The sequence below is a fragment of the Diadema antillarum genome, unplaced genomic scaffold, assembly GCF_040938485.1.
Source record: "Diadema antillarum isolate AM-2024a unplaced genomic scaffold, OU_Dant_1.0 scf00000072, whole genome shotgun sequence".
Lineage (NCBI taxonomy): Eukaryota > Metazoa > Echinodermata > Echinoidea > Diadematoida > Diadematidae > Diadema > Diadema antillarum.
The window spans coordinates 238,480-257,712 of record NW_027270961.1 but is presented as its reverse complement, the minus strand read 5'-3'; the positions used below and the strand labels follow the sequence as shown (position 1 = coordinate 257,712).

The window sequence follows — 19,233 nt, the reverse complement described above, 5'->3', positions numbered from 1 at the left end:
GGGCAATCGAACTGACAAATCCAAATGTCTGAAGGATGAAAACTGTGAGATTTATTAATAGGGTTTAAGAAGTCTAAATTCTCTGTGAAGAAAAGAATGGAAATATGGTAAAAAAAACGGATTTATGTAAAAACTCAAACTGCATGTAGAGTACCTGTTTAATGCAGATGAAGGACAGTTTATAAGACACAGCACAAGAAAGAAAGAGATTTAAAAACAAATGCAAAGACTGACCAAAAGTTTAACATACATCCACAAAGCAATTCATTATGGCTTTCCATTTAGTGATCAAGGTATTGTGGTTTGTTTGCATTGCATTACAACTTGTGCATTCAAACAGGATGACAATGCCAAGACCAAAGATGTACTGTGTGCTGTGACACAGTATTGTGAGGTTCATCACATAAAATCCTACAAATCTACTCTACCCGTGTTATTCATGCCGTGCTCTTACTGCTGTATTGTCACGTTGGTGCTAAAGTAGATGGCTAGCGGAGGGCCTATTGTCAGTTTTCTTGCTGTATAATTCATGCATGAGAGAGTTGTCCATTAATTTTCCAACTCTATTTTTTATCCCTTTTTTATGGTGTATTTGTTTGTTTACTTTGTATGTCTCTCTTTTTTTTTCTTTGTGTGTGTGTGTGTGTATGCAGCAATGCCCAGAATGGCCTATAGGAAGGAAACCACTGATAACAACAATGTACTCACAAATCACTGTGTGTGCTGATGGCTAAATGCTGTATCTCCATAAAGACATAATGTGTCAACCTGGTTGATGAATATCTCATGACATTGAGCAAAGCATTTCGAGTGGTTACCTTTAGTTCTGTTGATCAAGACATTGCCTTAAAATACATCCAGTCCCATAATCCACATTTATGTGGTTGGTGTGCTAACATTTTGAATATTTTATTTATTCTGTTTTAGTATTTAGAGATAGAGATATCTTATATACATTATTATTTAGATAGAGTAAAATATGCTTGATAATTTGAACCTTTTATTGTAAATTTATGCACGCTGCTTGGATTGGTTGCCTAATTTTCGAAAAACCTCTAAGTTGCAAAATTCAGAGCATAAAATTCATGGCACGTAACATCTTAAAAGACTGAAGTTCTTGGTTTGTTCTCAAATTCATTTATACAGTACACCCTGTCTGAGTTTGTTGTGTAGTGAATTTGACCAGTTTTCTCTACTATAGTCTTTCTCCAATATGAGAAAAATCATATAAAGTCAGAGGTGCCAATTTGATGATAATGATGAGATGATAAACTCTGCAGCCAATTTTACCATGTATTAACCATTCCAGGCTGCCCAAAATGTGGAGGTTTTCAACCTCTACCAGGGTGCTACATAACTTTTTGTTTGTTTTGTTTTTGTTTTTGTTTTTAAACCACTTCCTTGTCAGGTAAGCAGATTTTCAAATTGTTACAGAACCCCCTTTGGTTAGTATGAATATTTTGTTATTCATTTATTTTTTTTTTAAAGATATGAAACACTCGGCTGCCAAACATGAGAGGCAAACTTGTATAGGAACAGATAGTTAGGATCTAGTTTTCATGAGTCACTCATCAGTAGTCAGATGGCTATTAAACTTATTGGATGTTTATTTCATGAGAGGCAGAATGTTCCTTCACCCCAAATTGATGCATTGAAAGGACTGATCCGTAGGCAATGTGTGCAGATAATATTGGTTTACGATTACAATGTACATGTACACACGTACGTGTTTGGGTGATCCCTACGCTGTATCCAGGGTATACTGTAAAATGGCGAACACACGTAAAAGGTAGAATTTGTAACCCAGTACTTTTGATATTTACATAATTGGTCAATGATTAATATTTCTCAAAACCCTATAGATTTTTGAAATAGAATGTATGGGTGCACTCATGTGTTTGTGTGAGATATTTATACTCCTGATATGCCTGCATCAAGACTAGAGCATTATTAAAAGCAATTTTTGTGGACACTTATTATTCAATTTTAAAGGCATAATTTACCATTTGCAGATGAAACAAAAACCCAGCATAGGTGCTTTAAAATATTTCTAAAATGTGAGTTAGGGATAGAAACAACCACTGTGAAAATTTGAATGGGTAAAATCGATATTAAGTATTGTTTAATTTACAAAATGTGAACAATAGTAATAATAAAAATGTTTCCAGACTAACTGTCTACAGTTACGGTTTATTGAGAAAAATACAGATATCTCCTTATATTTTAGGCTTTATCTTGAAAATTCTATGTGATAGGATGTTTTATGGTAGGACAGACCTACACATGCATGTATGCATTAAATGTCATATCTTAGAAATTTTTGAAATCACTGTTACCAAAGGTAAACAGGACCTTTAATGTCCTAAAGCCCAAATTTTCATGTATAGGGGCCCTACCTCTCCATTTCATTCCCTTAATATTTTACCCACATTTGTACAATCAAGTTTCAGTGGTATTTAAAAAGTAAATGATGTTTCAATGACGACATGCTTCCTGATAATTTGAAGAAAAAAAACCAAACAAATACAATTTTATATCATAATTCGTTGGGACACAGCATATTTCCAAATTAGCATGATAATTTGGATGGCACCAGCTGATCATAGAAGTATCCTGAAATGTGAAGTCGATGCTGGACTCCACTGAAATGCTGTGCTTAGAATTTATTACAGAATGCATTACTTTGCATTCATTTTGTAGAACTGATACCAAATAGGCATGGGTGGCAAATTGAAACAGTCTGTGCCTTTATTGTTGTCAGTTTGACCATGGACCCTACGTAGGGTCAAACTATGGACCCTACGTAGGGTCCATAGTTTGACTGTCAGCAGTGGTGGAGCTGTTGATGTCTGCTTGGCCGTGTAGATGTGTCAAGCACTGATCCTTAAAGAGTTGTAGGGAGATTATAAGCAGGACATGGGAATGAAAATTCTGGAGTTCCTCAAAAAATTGATATTTACTCCTGTTGTTGCCTGTTTTGTCGTTGTGCTCTTTGACAGCATTACATTTCTCTAGAACACCTTATGCACACCAACTTTCTTGTTCATGGTATTTGTTGCAAAAATTGACTGTAAATGTTTGAAATTTTGACAATTACTAAAAATTAGCAAGCCAGCTGTGTGAGAAGTGCACACTACTGCCCACACCTCAAAGGTGTGCACTAGATGAGGAATTATCATGCCCTTTCAGTGTGCAGTAATGGACTGCCAAAAGTCAAGGAAAATATTGCATTCAGATGAAAATACATGTACCTTGCTGTTGGGTAGGATTTGGATCACACTTGCAAATACAGTCAAACCTGCCTTAGCGGCCACCTGTCTATAGCGGCCACCTGTCTATTGCGGCCACTGAAAAATCCCCCCGAGAGAAAAGCCCTGTTAAAGACCCTGTGTATAGCGGCCACCTGTCTAACGCGGTCAGCGGCCACAAATTTTGTTTCCCGCGGTAGATTTGAACCTGTCTATAGCGGCCAAAAAACCAATGGAACCGTAGCCGAGCCGATAATTCAGCATGTTTTCTGCTTTGTAGCCGTGCGGGCAACGTTCAGTGACCGCCACCGCTGCATTCATCCCCCATTCAGTCATAATAATGCACTGGTGTTAAGTTATCTTCACGACAATACACATACTACTGTGTAACAATTTCATATACACCGGCATGGTTAAATGCACGAAACACACAGTGTGTGCATACGTACACACATACATGAATATGTAAGGATACACCGATGATACATGTACATGTAAGCAATGCACACAAAGTTGGATTACCTGTCTATAGCGGCCACCTGTCTATAGCGGCCACTTTTTCCGTCTCCCTTGGGTGGCCGCTATAGACAGGTTTGACTGTATTTTGTACTATTTCACGCTATTTTTTGTGCTATACTGCAATATAACGCAATGATATCTAATGAGTACATTATTATCTCATTATTTGGGCGGTGTAGCACCATTTTTATTTTGTTACTTTAATTTGGATGAGCCTTTGTTTTCACCACCCTGAGATATTGATAGTTTTAGGTCTTCATGTGACCTAGTAAGACTTTGCACACAGACCCAATTTTGTGTATGTGTAGGGATATTGACATCATTCATTTTCATAAGCCGAATTCCTGCTGCTTCTAGATCATTTTGCCATATTTTCTACCAGAAGAAGAGTAATATTGATGACTCCCCATCCAACCAGGTTGATGTGATTCAACTGCAGCATTCTGTGAGAGTCATCCAGCCAAGGACCAAGGCAGTATCACCATATATCTATCATATTTAGGATTCTGCATTAGGAGGCATTTGGTAAAGAAATTTGTGCACCAGGCTAATGAAATTAAGTTCAGTAGCGGAGTCTACATTTTCTGTTCATTAGACTGAAGGCCCCGGGGGATGAAATATGCTGCATACTGATCAAAATAGATCCATGCATCCCAGCGAGGATAGAGGGAGCCTTATGTGGGACATGCTTTACTTCACTTTTCATTCTTGGGTCCCTGTATACTCTGTTGTGATAAATAAGTAGAAGCCATAGATACACATCCATGAACAAGGAGACGACATGGGTGATGTACATATTTGGACACTTCTAAGGCCTATGGTAGTTAGCAGCTTGAATAGAATAACAGTAAGTACTTCAAACCATTTTTACAAGTCACTTAAATGATTGTTTAACTAAGCTGAAAAAAAGTTTCATATTTGTCAACAGTTTTCTGTTGAGGTATTTCAGAGCTGTAACTTACTGCCTACTTAATAAAGTGAGGTAATGAGAGGATATGAATGAATTCCACAAAAAAGAAAGAAAGAAAGAAAGAGAACATATCAAAGACTAATTGAATGATCACCACAAAATATTAGATTAATATTGAGTTTGCTTTCTATAACCTACATAGAATAAACAAAATCTCATCTACCCTTGAATGTAGTAAATAGGCCTGTAATTTTCCATTGCAGGCGATGAAATCATTATTATCAAGGTGGTACGATACTGAGGTACATGAAGATTGTTTTTAGTAGTAAATGGTCTATGAATTTGATGTCCTGTGTTATGTCATGCTTTTATAGAGAAAATGTTCCAACTAAGCCATTGCTGTATTGATAATGTACAGTACATTTAGGTGTAGGTAGCAAGATGCGTAATATTCTAGAGAGAATACATCATGTATAGTATGGATCTTCCTCTCTCTTTGTGTATACAGTCTCTCCATTGATCTTGCTTTTAGTGAGATGTATACCACCAAGGCCATTGCCTTGCTGTATTGTTTACTCAGTTCAGAATGGCGCCAAATAATATTGTGCTGGCTCACCCCAATGCTCTCAGTGTGGCCTGTACACATATGTTCTGTACAAAGGATCATGATGTGCTCCATGGTTGTCTTTTCTTCCTCATCAAAATGTGGTGCTCTATTACTGGTTGTTTGTCCTGAGATGGAGCTGGTCATTGATTGTCAGTCCTTTCAAAGTATGTTCCCAAAAAAAACTGATTGTATTTTAGGATCATTAATGGATAGATGTACAAAATATTATAAGCGCTTACCTTTTTGTGTTCAACAAGCGCATCAAACACACAGGGACAGGTGAGATCGGAGTTTAAAGGGATAGTACAGTATTGGTGGAGATGAGAATTGGACTTTTAACTTTTTGTGAGATACCAAGAAAACACTTATGAAATAGTACTGAGCATACCATTTTGTTTGTTTGTTCATTTTCCATCTGAGAAGATGGCTGGATAGCCCATATTCAGCTACGTTAAGCTTGTCTTCCACGGGGTCCAGTTGGATTTGAGGTGGGACCACTTCACCGGGTTAAACACCCTGCTCTTTACGATGAATGAATGAAGCGGGATCTTTTGCGTGCGTTAGTTGTTACTCTCTCATACACGGGACCTCCATTTTATGTCCTCTCCAAGGGACCGAGTGCTTTGCCTCTTGCTAGAGGGGACGGTGTGCTTACACACAACATTGCTCAGTCCAGACTCGGGTTCGAACCCGGGCCGCGTGATCGTGAGGCAAATGCGCTACCGACTGAGGAATTCAAAGTTTAATTGATGAAAATCGGGTTTGGAATGACTGAAACATCCAAAAACAAAGTAATATAAAGCGATCGTAATAAAATGTGGGTCCCACACTTTATTGAATCACTCTGTTTTGGATATCTCAGCCATTTCAAAACCAAGTTTCATCAAATAAACGTTGAATTCCTCATGGAATTACATGTTCTTTCATATTTCATAAGAGGTTTCTCATTATCTCACCAAAAAATGTTAGAAACCTGAAATTAGGTCTCAACCAAAACTATACGATCCCTTTAATCTGATGTAAGACTTTTTTACTCTACCCAAAACCAACTTTTCTCTTGCTGTTCAAATGCATTGAAGTTCTCACAGTATGATATACTTCACACTTTTTTTTTCTCTCAAGTTTCAGAATTTTGAATTTAGTTTGTTTGTTGTTTTTTTTCCTGTAAGTACTCTCACACCTCTGGACACATTTGAAACCCTAATACAGCATTTTTGAAGTGAATAGTCTTAAAACCTTTGGCTGTTTGGATGTTTAGAATGATATTGAACCACTTTAATATTTCCTTCTGCCTGATTGATAGCAGCCTCCATTGGTAATGCTAAACTACCGATACTACCATGAGTCCTCACTAACTTTCCCCTATAGACTTTAATTTGAATATATGGGTTTATCTATTTGTAGGAATAAATTTCATGTCAGGGACAATGTACACTGAAATTGCAGTGCTATTTTATATACAATTAGAAAGGTTTTTTTTTTTTTTTTTGTTCTAAACCACAGCTGAAAATTTGTTATGATATCTACACCAGCTTGAGTGATGCAAACCTTTAGAGTTGTATCTAGAGCTGATACTTCAAGATGAAAGAGCATTTTCTGTGATAATTAGCATCAAACTGGCATACCTTAGTGTTTTAGAATATTTTTATCTGAATATATTCTTTTTTTGTTGTTGGTCCACTTCTTTGATGAGAAAAAACTAGAATATCTATATGACCAAAATAGTACTCTGGTGATTGAAGTGTGTCTTTAACCTGAAAAGAATGACTCTATTACACATAAAAATTCCCGAAAGAAAAGATGGTCCTCTCTCTCTCGACACCTACTAGTATTCTTATATCATAAACATACAGACCACTCCGGTTCTCTATACACCCACAGTATTTCTGTCTGTAGAGATGTTATGAAATACTATAAAATACTTTAATGTGTCATGCTTTTATTCTTGAAGGATCTTGATCTTTCCTTTTGTAGTCTGCAGCTGCAAGCTGTGTGTGAAGGTGGTGAGCTGTAGTAGCTGTAACAAGATATCTGCCCACATATCATGCTGTAGGCTGCAAGCATAATTTGCACGCATATATATGTGTGTATTTAAGGCATCCCTGCACATCACTTAGTCTGTTTTTTTCTCTCTCTCTTGCAGCTTTTCTTTTTTCCTTCCAGTGCAAGAGTAACAATTGAATAAAAAATTGTTTCATAATAGTTTTGTATCAGAGGGGTTATTGTAGTACTGGCTCTGCAATGACTACATATACATGTACAGTGTCTATGACGAAATGACAGTTTTCTTGTAAGTTTTGCACAGCCATCTTGCTGAATGTATGCACACAGATGTGTGCGTATGTGTTCTGAAGCAACCTTTGTTTGGAGTCTGGATGGCGGATGTTGAATTCATTAGCAGGAATTCTCATCAGTGCCTGCCAGGAGTCTAGCGTGATGTCATTCCCAGCAGCGTGTCTCATTATCTTCCTCCCCAATGACCACTCCTCTCTAAATTAGCTAACCTCAGATCACTGAGCTGTCTTTAGGATGATGGTTTCTGTGGGGCTAGAGGGAGGCCTGGCTAACACTGACACTAGTAGTCTCTTTATCATGGCATCTGTAGACATCATCCTGCATCAGACTAGCTTGTGTCAACTGTTAGAACAAGCTGGCTCATTTTTAAGTATATCTAAAAATGTATATTGTATGTAAAATGTTTGCATATTCTTTGGCAAGGAACAAACCATTACAGTTCTTTTTTTTATAGTCTTCACCCTTTATTGTGGTGGACTTAACTGTAAGTGTGTAATACTGTATGTAGCATTCTGATTTGATTACTTATATAGTGTGCTAAAATGTAAACACCCAGTTGTAGTTTGAGATATTTAGGATGTAGCAGTCATTCCTTGATGTGCCCCTGAAATCTTTCAAACATGTTTGTTTTGTATCTTTTTGTCACAGATGTAAATGCCCAGCATTCCAGAGGGTTCACCATGTCAGACAGTGAGGAAGAGGTAGTCCTAGCCCAGGAGGTGACCCCAGGAAGTCTAGAAGCCAAGGTGGGGTCAAACCACAAAATGAATACACAACATGCTGTGAGTACAAGTCCTCAATCAAACCAACCAGGCAAACTGAACAGCGCCACCAATGGGCAGCTGACAGACAGTCCAGCCAGCCAGCCATGTGTGTCTCCTGCTGGCCCAGACAGTCATAGCTCAGATGTCACTCAAGCAAGCAGTGCTGCGACCCTATCTCCTGACTCTCATGCCACTGATTGCCAGATACCATGTGGTGACCATACCACCGGGCAGGAGACGCCCATTCTGTCCTCTGGTATTGAAGTAGGAGAAAGTGTTTTACCAGACCAGTCGTGTCGGCCCAGTACTACTCACGCTTCTACTGCTGCTTCAAGTACTCCTGTCTTTCACAGTACTCCAACGCCAGTCAACCAGCGCTTTCCAAATCAGCTTACACAGGATTTTAGTCGGGATAGACAGGGTAGTAGGCAGAGAGGAGGAAGAGGAGAAGGAGGAGGAGAAGAAGAGGAGGACAGTGACGGGTGGGAAGAACTGAGGGAAGACAGGATGGGGAACGTAGCTGGCTCCATCCTGGGTTACTCACCCCTCATCTATGATAACACAGAAGAAGGAGACCCTGCAGAGCTGGAAGAACTTTACGTCCCCATTACTGGTTATGAGGTCATGGAACAGAGGTCAAAGTTCACAGTGAGTATCTCTCTCCCTCTGTCACTCCTTCTTTCCTTCCCATCCTCTCTGCTCCATCTCTGTTTCTTGTGCTTTCTCTCTTGTGCCTGATACATAAGATATCTATCTTTTTTGTCCATCTGTCTCTGTCCCCTCTTTGATATTTTGGTCATTAGGTTTAACATACCACATTTTTTTCAAGCACAGCTGCTGTAGACTGTAGCATTAGAAATGTTATGATTTTCTTTGAGTACAGACAGAGTGAAGATTGGATTAGCCGCAGAAACCAGTATACCTTGTTCCTATAACAGTCATGTGTACGTATGTATACATAATACATGTTCATAGCTCTTGAGGAATACTGCCACTCCTCACTTTATTTCCCACTGGAGCAAATCACAGAGTGGGATTTGTTTACAAGTAAGCTGTAGCTGATATGTTATCATACAGAGCTTAAGTCTATGATCACACACCAAGGCCTGCATAGATTTCAGGTAATACTTCTCTTCTGTTGTGCCATGAAGCTTATAGATTTACATTTTTTTTTCTGTGTAGAAACATTTATGTTATAATACCTCGTAAAGAATATTGACTTTTTGAGTGTATTGATTTCCAAGCACAGCATTAGAGTGAAAGAGTGCTGATGGAGATCGTGTGCAAATGTCAAGCTGTAGAGTGAGGCACAAAGGAGGCAGTGCCGCCATTGTGTAGTAGTTGATTTGATTTTACGTATACATGAATACATGCATGGCTATTTTATGGCAGCTGTAAAACAGCATGACTGCTTCTCAGATATGATTCTAAATCCTTCTAATTCCCCTTTAAAAGACTTGTGGTTGTGACATGTACAAACATTAAATTAGCTAAATTTCACTTCTTCCTCCATTATCTCAAAAGTGACTCAAGGTATACATTATGAAACTTAGTACATCGGAAGTATTAATGCATGTTCTAACTGACAGTGATTCTCTTTGGAATTTAAGGGTCATAGGGTCAAAGGCCAGGCTAAAATGTGAATAATTTACCATTTAATACTGAAATAACACTTTTTCTTCATATCTTACAAATTACTCAATGCATATACTTATAAAAGGGTCAAAAGTCAAGTAAACGTCCTCAAAACCCCAAATACACATACCTGTACGCTATAAAGACAATATAGCAAACCTAGTTCAAGGAAAGTGAACATTCAACACATTTGTGACAAACCTGTTTTTTTCAATATTTTGTCTATTATTTGAAACTGTCATCCTACATTGTCAAGACATTGTACTATAGACCTATTAGGAGAACCATGCATTATGGCGGAGGCATACCAGTCATCATAGCGACATTTCTAGTTATTTAATAAAATGTGAATATTGATCTGAAGGTATCTGCTGTAGGATATGCATAAAAGAAATCCAAGTTACTTACAAATAAGAGTGGACACATCAAAAGAAAGAATGAAAAATCTGTCAATATTTCTATGTTGTGTGTATATTGATGAAGTATCATCCAAAGACTAAATAATTGAACAGTACTTGGTAATGATGATGATAGTGATACTACTACTACTGCTACAACAACTACTACTACAATTGTACTACTACTGCTACTACTACTACTACTACTACTATTACTTCTGCTACTACTACTACTACTACTACTGCTACTACTACTACAACTACCACCAATACTACTTCTCCTACTACTATTGATAATGTCGATATTAATGATGATGATAATAATGATGATAAAAGTGATAATGATAATAATTAAAGATGATGAAACTGTTTGTAATAACATTCTACAAACAACTTGCTAGATGTAAATCAAGCAGTCCACCCAGGTATAAGTACCGATTTCAGGTTCAGTTTGCATGCTTTATATTGTACTTCACTAGCAGCTGATTGATCCGATCACCTGAAATTGATTCCTGCAAAGACGATGAATTTATGAGTCTATTCAATTTGTAAAATTGTTCTCTTCCAGTCATTATGAAAATAGAGTAAGAAAGAACATACAATTGTACTTACATGCTCACTCACACAGGCACACACAGACACACACACACTCAGATTGAGAATGGTGTTCATAGTGTTCATGATATGGAACATTACACTGTAGTGATATCCTTGGGCACACTGCAGGGTACATGTGTATCTCCATTATGATAGTGGGAAAGAATAGCTCAGCATACAATGTACATTACTGCAGTTCAGGAGGCTATTTCATAATGTTCGTACCATTTCCTCTCATATCTTTCTCATATTTTTCCTCATGAGTTCATAAATTCATTTCATATGTTATATTTGTTTTTCTGTGTACTCTGTAACTGATCAGTCTCAAATTATTGAGTGTATTGTATACTCTTTCTTTCTTGTTGTTTTACTATCTTTTCCTATCCACTGTACACACATACCCCAAAAATAAGAAAATAATGTCCACCCCTCATGGTTTGCCCCAGGCCACCCCTCATGGTTTGCCCCAGGTGACTAGAAATAGTCAACAAATGTGTCAACCAAGCACATCGTGCCATACAAGAAGAAGAAGAAGAAGATCTATTTACCTTGTTCGTATCTCTTCCATTCTTCTTTATAGGAATGCAGTTATTACATCATATTGTCCTTCGTAAAGATGGTTGGCTGCACACTGACATGTGATAGTTCTTTTTATCTCGTATGTTGGTGAAATCGGTGACAATTTTTAGGGCAAGGATAGTCTGTCCTACACTGTAGAGTGAATTAATTTCTGTTCTTAGATACTAGCCTTACAATGTGCTTTCAGACTATCTGTACACATGTCCATTGTTTGTGTCTGTGTCAAGTGCTATGGATATCACTTTAGCAGTAAAAGTCCCATTTTGCTAGTCCTACCAAGGTTGTATTGAGATGTACATACTGAGTATATCACCTGGCAAACTGTGTACCCCAAAACTAACCAGGCTGCAGCACAGAAGGAGAAAAGAAATATATTTTTTTTCATCTTTCATTGTTGGAGTCGCTTTCGAGACATCTTGATCAGTAATATTTCTTGGTTCTAGTTCAGTGTGAATGTCTTAGTTTGAACTGTGAAGCTAATGCTGAGGTTTATCTTCCTATCAGTTGTTGTTTTAGGTCACAGCAACTCTTTTCTGCTTGGATGTGCTGTGATGTTTTCAGTTAAACCTGTATATTTATGTAAACATGCATGTAGGCATCTTTATCCTAGAAGGAAAAATGAGACCTGAGTGGGCTTAGTGCCTGTAGATTTCTGTTTCATAATATCTCTCCAAACTGTGTACTCATGAATGACTTGAATGTTAGTATTTGTCTTGTGTAGTGTCTATGCTTATACGTGCTGTTTGCCATATTTGTGATGTTTTTAATGTGGCTTTGGTGTTTCTTCTTTTTTCTTGTATGTCCTTTATATACCTAAGTGATTTTCCTTCCTTCCTGCTTTCCATTTTGCTCTGTTCATTTGTCATTCTCCTTTCCTCCTGGTCTTGTGTTGTTGTTGTTGTTGGCTGTGGTCTCTTTTTGCACGAAGTAAAGAACTTGGTGCTTATTCAATTATGAATTTATTTTGCCCTTCTCTAATGTCCCCCTCAATTTCTTGTCCTCTCTCTTTATCTCTCCTTCTCCCTCTCTGTCTCTCTCCCTCCTTTTTTTTTTTGGGGGGGGGGGTGTATGGAAAATTATAAAATCTTCTGCCATCTGTTTCCTATTAGTGTACATAGTGATTGAGTGAAAGCTTAGACCAAGCTGTGTTTTGAAGTTATACACTCTATTATAGTGTGAAAAGGGGTTGCTTTATGGAGACTTCAATATATTAACAATGTGTTACGAGCAAATGCAAAATACATATTACACACGTTCTGCAACGATTTCATGGATGTGCTTTAAAATTGCAAGGTTTGCAGTGATAGAAAGTTGTAGTGAAGAATTTACATGTATTGTGAAGTCAGAGAGAATTAGATGCATAATCATACAGTGGTCAATGCTCTTCAGCCAACAAATTTATTATATGATACATCCACCTCAGCATTCTCTCTCTTACTCTCTTGCTTCCCTCTAGCTGTGAAACAGACTCAGCAACTGAAATGACAGATCAATCATCAGATTGAATATAAAGTTTTCAAGCAATTCTGTATTATTGTGTGAAAAGTACATCATGAATACCCTGGTGAATAAGGTCATGAATTATGCTAGGAATGTGAAAAAAAAATTAATGTTAGACAAGGAAATTTTCCTAGGCCTTTAGGTCAAAGGTTTTTGTTTTGTCACACCTCCCTTTAAAAAAAAAAGAATCTAAATAGAATGGGAAAGAACTCTATTCCTTTCCAGCTCTTCTACATGTACTTTCCTAGTCTTGTCAGAGAAAGAGTGGTACAGCTGTAATGCACACATATCATAAAATATAAGATATTTTTCCCCTGTATTTTCTCTGTTTCTGAAATGGTGCAGCTCTTTTTATAAGATGCTGGTATCAAACATTCAGGACTCTCAGGGCGCAAACTTAACTCATAATCAAAGCATTGATTCATGTCTCCTCTCTCAATGGAAGGCACAGAGTTTTATGACTTTGTTTGAGACAGATTTCTAGGAATTATCACACATGATAAGAACTTGAGCATTGTTGCACTGTATACTGTGCATTTGTGTATGTGTGTGTGTGTGTGTGTGTGTGTGTGTGTGTGTGTGTGTGTGTGAGAATATAGTTTATAAAAAATTGTGTGAAATACACTGTAAGTATAGCACATGGACCTCCCAGGAAGTGCAGGCACAGTATCATAGACACAGAGGAGGTTGGGCTACCCACTCTTATTTTCTGCTCTTTATTCAATATTTTGTCATGATATTCATGTCATTAAAAAAAAGAAAGAAATTGCACTAAACTAGCCACTCTGCCTCCTCGTGCCTCCGTAAGAGCAAGTTTTAAACTTAATAGAAAAACTGAACAATGGGTATACTAATCTGTAGGTTTGAAAGTTTGACTGTCATATTTCTGAGAGACCAATGAAATGTCAATTTTGGGTTCATACAGACTATGTGCTTACTTCATTGATTAATGCTTGTCAGCATAAAAAAAAAAGGAGAAGATATGTGCGTGGATGGTAGTGGTTAACAGATTAATGTACTAAAGAAGTGCTATTATGTCCTAATATCTGAACAGTAAAGAAAGAAATTGTTGTGATGCAAGTACTGGTACTTCCAATGATGTATTCTTTGTATTCCCCAACTCATCATGAAGTATATTGTCTAATCATATTGAGGGATCTGTATTGATTCCACAGAAGTTTTAACACACGGTCACATAGCCTACTTTTTGTTATCAGTGTGTTTTTTAGTTTACTCCAGCACTTTTGTTTAAGTATGGGAACTTACTTACACATACTTCACTCCAGTAGACATAACAATTGCAGCAGAAATTGTGTAAGGAATTGTAATATTAAATGATTATTCTTACTTCTCTCCTGAGATGAAGAGGCAGTTTTACATACTTTTAACACTGAACTGAATGAGGAGTCTAGTGATAAGGCTATACTATTTAATATTATTGTGATTAAAATTTTAAGTAGATGGCAGGGCCTTTTGTGTCATAACCCTTCCTGATGATTTGATATTGGTCCATATACCTCATCAACAGTCTAGTCATTTTTGACCTCGTAAATATGAGGGCAAACTTATGGTGTCATAAGAGAAAAACAAACATTCGAATTAAAGTCTGTCTGTAACTCTACCTCCTCTTTTTAGCTCACCCGAGCCAAGGGCTCAAGTGAGCTATTGCGATCGCTCTTCGTCCGGCGTCCGTCGTGCGTCGTGCGTCGTGCGTCGTCCGTCGTGCGTCGTCCGTCGTGCGTAAACTTTTTACATTTTCATCTTCTTCTTGAGAACCCCATGACCGATTTTCACCAAACTTGGCAGGTAGCATCCCTAGGGGGATAGGATCTCAATTTGTTCAAATGGGCACCATGGCCCACCTGGGGGGCCCCAGGGGGGCCCAAACACCCTAAAATTAAGGAATCTTTAAAAATCTTCTTCTCTAGAACCAGAAGTGATAGGGCTTAAATGATACTATGAGTAAGTACATTGAAGACTGTAGTTTCAAGTTTGTTCATGGGGGAATCAGGGGTGCCCCCCTTGGGACCCAGGGGAGGGGGATGGGGAGGGGTTCTAATGGGGCCTAAATTGTACATTTTCATCTTCACTTTGAGATCGCCATGTCTGATTTTCACCAAACTTGGTAGTTAGCATCCCTAGGGGGACAGGATCTCAATTTGTTCAAATGGGCACCATGGCCTACCTGGGGGGTCCCCAGGGGGCCCAAACCCCCTAAAATTAAGGAACCTTTAAAAATCTTCTCTAGAACCAGAAGTGATAGGGCTTGGATGATACTATGAGTTAGTACATTGATGACACACATAGTTTCAAGTTTGTTCATGGCGGATTCAGGGGTGCCCACCCACCCCCCCCCCCCCCCCCCCCCCTTGGGGATCCAGGAGAGGGATGGGAAGAAGTCCTACAGTTGTAATGGAGCCGGAATTGTACATGTTCATCTTCTTCTTGAAAACCTCATGATGAATTTTGACCAAACTTAGCAGGTAGCATCCCTCGGGGGATAGAATCTCAATTCCTTCAAATGGGCACCATGTCCCTCTTGGGGGGCCCCTAGGGGGCCCACCCCTCCCCCCACATTAAGGAATATTTAAAATCTTCTGCTCTAGAACCAGAAATGATAAAGCAAAGTTAATATCATGAGTTTGTACATTGATGACTTTAGTTCCAAGTTTGTTAATTGCAGATCCAGGGCTGCCCCCCCCCCCCCCCCCCCCCCCCCGAGTTGAGGGGGGGGGGATCCATATGCAGACCTAAAATGTCCAATGTTCTCAGGTAAAAGTGTGCAAGAATGCATGGAAGGTGAAATTGCGATACTCGGGTGAGCGCGTGACCCGCGGGTCTCTTGTTGTGTGTTGTTAAAGCTTTGTGATATTTTCTTATTGAGGCTAAATGATGTAGTCTGAAACACATCAAAGCAGAAAAACCAAAAATATCAACAATCATCACATTGGTTGATGAATTACAAACTGAAGAGCAAACTGGTGGTCAGATGATTCTTAGAAAACTGTATATCTGAACATAGCTAAAAGAAGTGATTAACAAATTATCCAAATCTGATTTGGTTTTGGTTTAGAGTTGACAATGTTCAATTGGATACCAAGTTTGGAATAGAAACAGTCATGTTGCAATAACTGAGAAATGTGTAAGTCAAGGTATGATAACATTTACTGTTCAATGTCAGTGTACAATACTGGTAGATAACAGACAGTTGCATTCAACTGACATGATGAGAGCGTCATTTAAATCGTGAATGCAAGGACAGATTTTATAACCTTTCACAATATTTGGTGTAAGCTTTTTGTTAGAGGAGTAAGACATGTTTTATTACTTTGGGTTTTCCAGAATAGTTTAAAAAGTTAGTCTGAAGAGAAAGAGTAAAATCTTTAAATATTCATAAGCACAACAGTGAAAATTTGATCAAAATTAGATAGAAATCAAGTAAGTTACCAAATTGTGAAGTTTTGCTAATTTTTGCAAAATGATTCTCAAACAGCTGATGTGTTAAAGCTAATTCAAGCTACCTTTAAGTGATTTAGCTAATTATCTTATCACCTCACAATTTTCTATTGTAATGTAAAACAATGTTATTCCTGCTTGAATAAGTTTAGAATAGTGATCAGTTAGATATATTGTGATTTGAGACTGCAGGACATAATTGCATTTGAAAAAAAAAAACAGAAACTTTGGTTTTCAAATTCATGGAGATAAGCATCTGTGATGTACATTGTAATTATTATTTATGTAATCCTCATAGCTGTTGCTTGCACCTCCTCCTTACAGCAATAAAATGTTTGTTTTTAGCTAATGCTCCATTTACTTTAACATCAGGAATTGTTGTAGTTTTCTATTAAATCCAGTGACGACAACACTCAGACTTAAACAAAACTTGGAAAATTCATAACTTTTGGTGGCATTGTCTGATATTGCTTATGTTTTTGTTATACCTTAATACTGATGTGTACTGCTAATATTTCTATAGTCACTGAATCCACATATATTTAGGGTAACTTACCATTTAATAGTATTACTGTTGACTTATTGTCATGGCTTCACTGTATTGATTCAAAAGAATGCACCGCTCTCTTTTTGGTTATCTCATGTAATGTGAGTCTTGTGCAAGCAGTAATGAAAAGTACCTATACTCATATCAGATTTTATGTTTGTGTGCAAACATAAAAACAGACTTAATGTGAACTGACTGTAATGGGCAACCTAATGGCATGTCAAGTGTGTTGTATTCTCTGACATTGGATATACATACTTGACGTGATGACCTCGCACGTCTAATCAGAGAATACACATGTCTGAGATATGTTTGTGTTTGTGATAGGGAGATAGTGGCATTGATCTTACAACTCAATGTATGAGATGTGAATATCAAGTTTGTTTGGAGCTTTACAGAAAAGACAGGTGTTTAATGTGTCAAAACAAATACAGATGAATTATAGCACTCTAACAGGTTTAAATAACAAGAATAGTATATTGCGATACATCCTCTGCTGATTATTGTTATACCAGCAAAACACACAAAGAGAGGAAGTGAGAGTAATCTTTCCTGTAAAGAGTGCATGAACCAGGCGTAGAGACTTTTAGGGAAAAAACGACAGAAAACAAAATATGACACTGAAAAGACTAAGGAATAGAAGATCACATAAGAAACCAGCTGCATTGCTTAAAAGGGACTGTACAGTACTGGTTGAGGTAGGGATTCATGTTTTGAACATTCCTAAGTGAGATAATGAAAAGCCTCTTAAGATGAAAGAGCATGTAATTTTAAGAAGGATTCAACATTTATTTGATGAAAATTGGTTTTCAAATGGCTGAGATATCCAAAAAAGTGATAATAATAAAAGCGACATGCCACAACTTTATTAGGATCTCTTTGTTTCACCTTGTTTTTGGATATCTCAGCCATTTCAAAACCGATTTACATCGAATAAACTTTTGACACCCCTTAGAACTGCATGCTCATTGACATCTCATAGAGTGGTTTCTGAATATCTCGCAAAACGTTAAAAGCTAAATCTACACCTCAACCAGAACTGTGCACAACCTTTAATGCAAGTTTTCATCTATAGTAGCTACATGTATGAAGTAACGTGATCTGAAGGTTATATTTTATTGTGGTTTAGACTCCTATTTGTACATTTTGAACTGACCGAAGCGTATGAACTTGAAGCTGTGCATATGAGTTCATAAACAGGATTTTAGAATTTTCAACTTATCACTGGATACCTCCATGTACCCACACCAAGTTACAATATCATGATAAAGAAAGGGGTATGTCAAAATGTAAAGTATCATGTATGGATTGCTATTTGGAGTACATAATACATTTAATGCATGTATAATTTAATGCAGCAAAGTGTGATATCAACTTGACTCTCTTCATTATGAGTACCTATAATTGTATACTTGTATTTTGATTTAGGACAGAATTAGGACAAAGTGTCTTTTAGTCACCTTATGGAAAAAAAAAATTACCTCAAGATGATGTCATTATGTGGCTGTGTAAAGCTGCAGGGATACCATGATACAATATATTCCTACAGAATGAAGCAAGAATGAGGAAACCTTGTGAGAAATGGCTCATTGGCAAGTTGACATAATATGTGAATTGAAAGGATTATTTAGTAGCTTTCTTCCCTCTGTGGTTGGTCAGTATATCTATGGTTGGTCAGTAGGCCTATATCTATGGTTGGTCCGTATATCTATGGTTGGTCATTATATCTATGGTTGGTCAGTGTGCTTAGATAGAAAGGGAAGAAGGAAGTGTCACCTAACACTAGGTATCACTTTGTAGAAGTGATTATATTACAAAAATTTCACATGTTTGTATGTTGTGAAACCACTTGGAGCTCTTGAAGTCTTTCCCAGGGATGTAGACCACAGTAATGATTCCATAAAAAACCAACAACATGAATTTCCTCTAACAGTTGATGAAAATGAGATGATGTTATATTCCAACATCCACTTTTGCATCCCCTGTACAAGAAAACACAAGTGAAAGTTGGGTTATATCCAGGCAAAGAAATGATGTCCATGGCTGTTTTGTTTGTCTAGTGTGAAATTAACTTCAGGGGAAAAAATGATGGCAATGTGTTATTTTCAAGTAAATCTTGTTCCTTCTATATGATTGTCTATATAGTACACACACAAAGACAGATTTTCAATTGAGTTA

General features: G+C 37.5%; 1 protein-coding gene across 1 annotated transcript in view; it reads left to right on the top strand.

Moving 5' to 3' along the window:
• Positions 1–19,233, top strand: part of LOC139717175 (uncharacterized) — a 47,211-nt gene that overhangs the window by 11,173 nt on the left and 16,805 nt on the right. The window contains exon 2 of the mRNA XM_071628675.1: positions 8,228–8,991. Within this exon, the coding sequence (XP_071484776.1) occupies positions 8,260–8,991 (732 nt within the window). The 5' untranslated portion in view covers positions 8,228–8,259. The remainder of the gene's footprint in view (positions 1–8,227; positions 8,992–19,233) is intronic.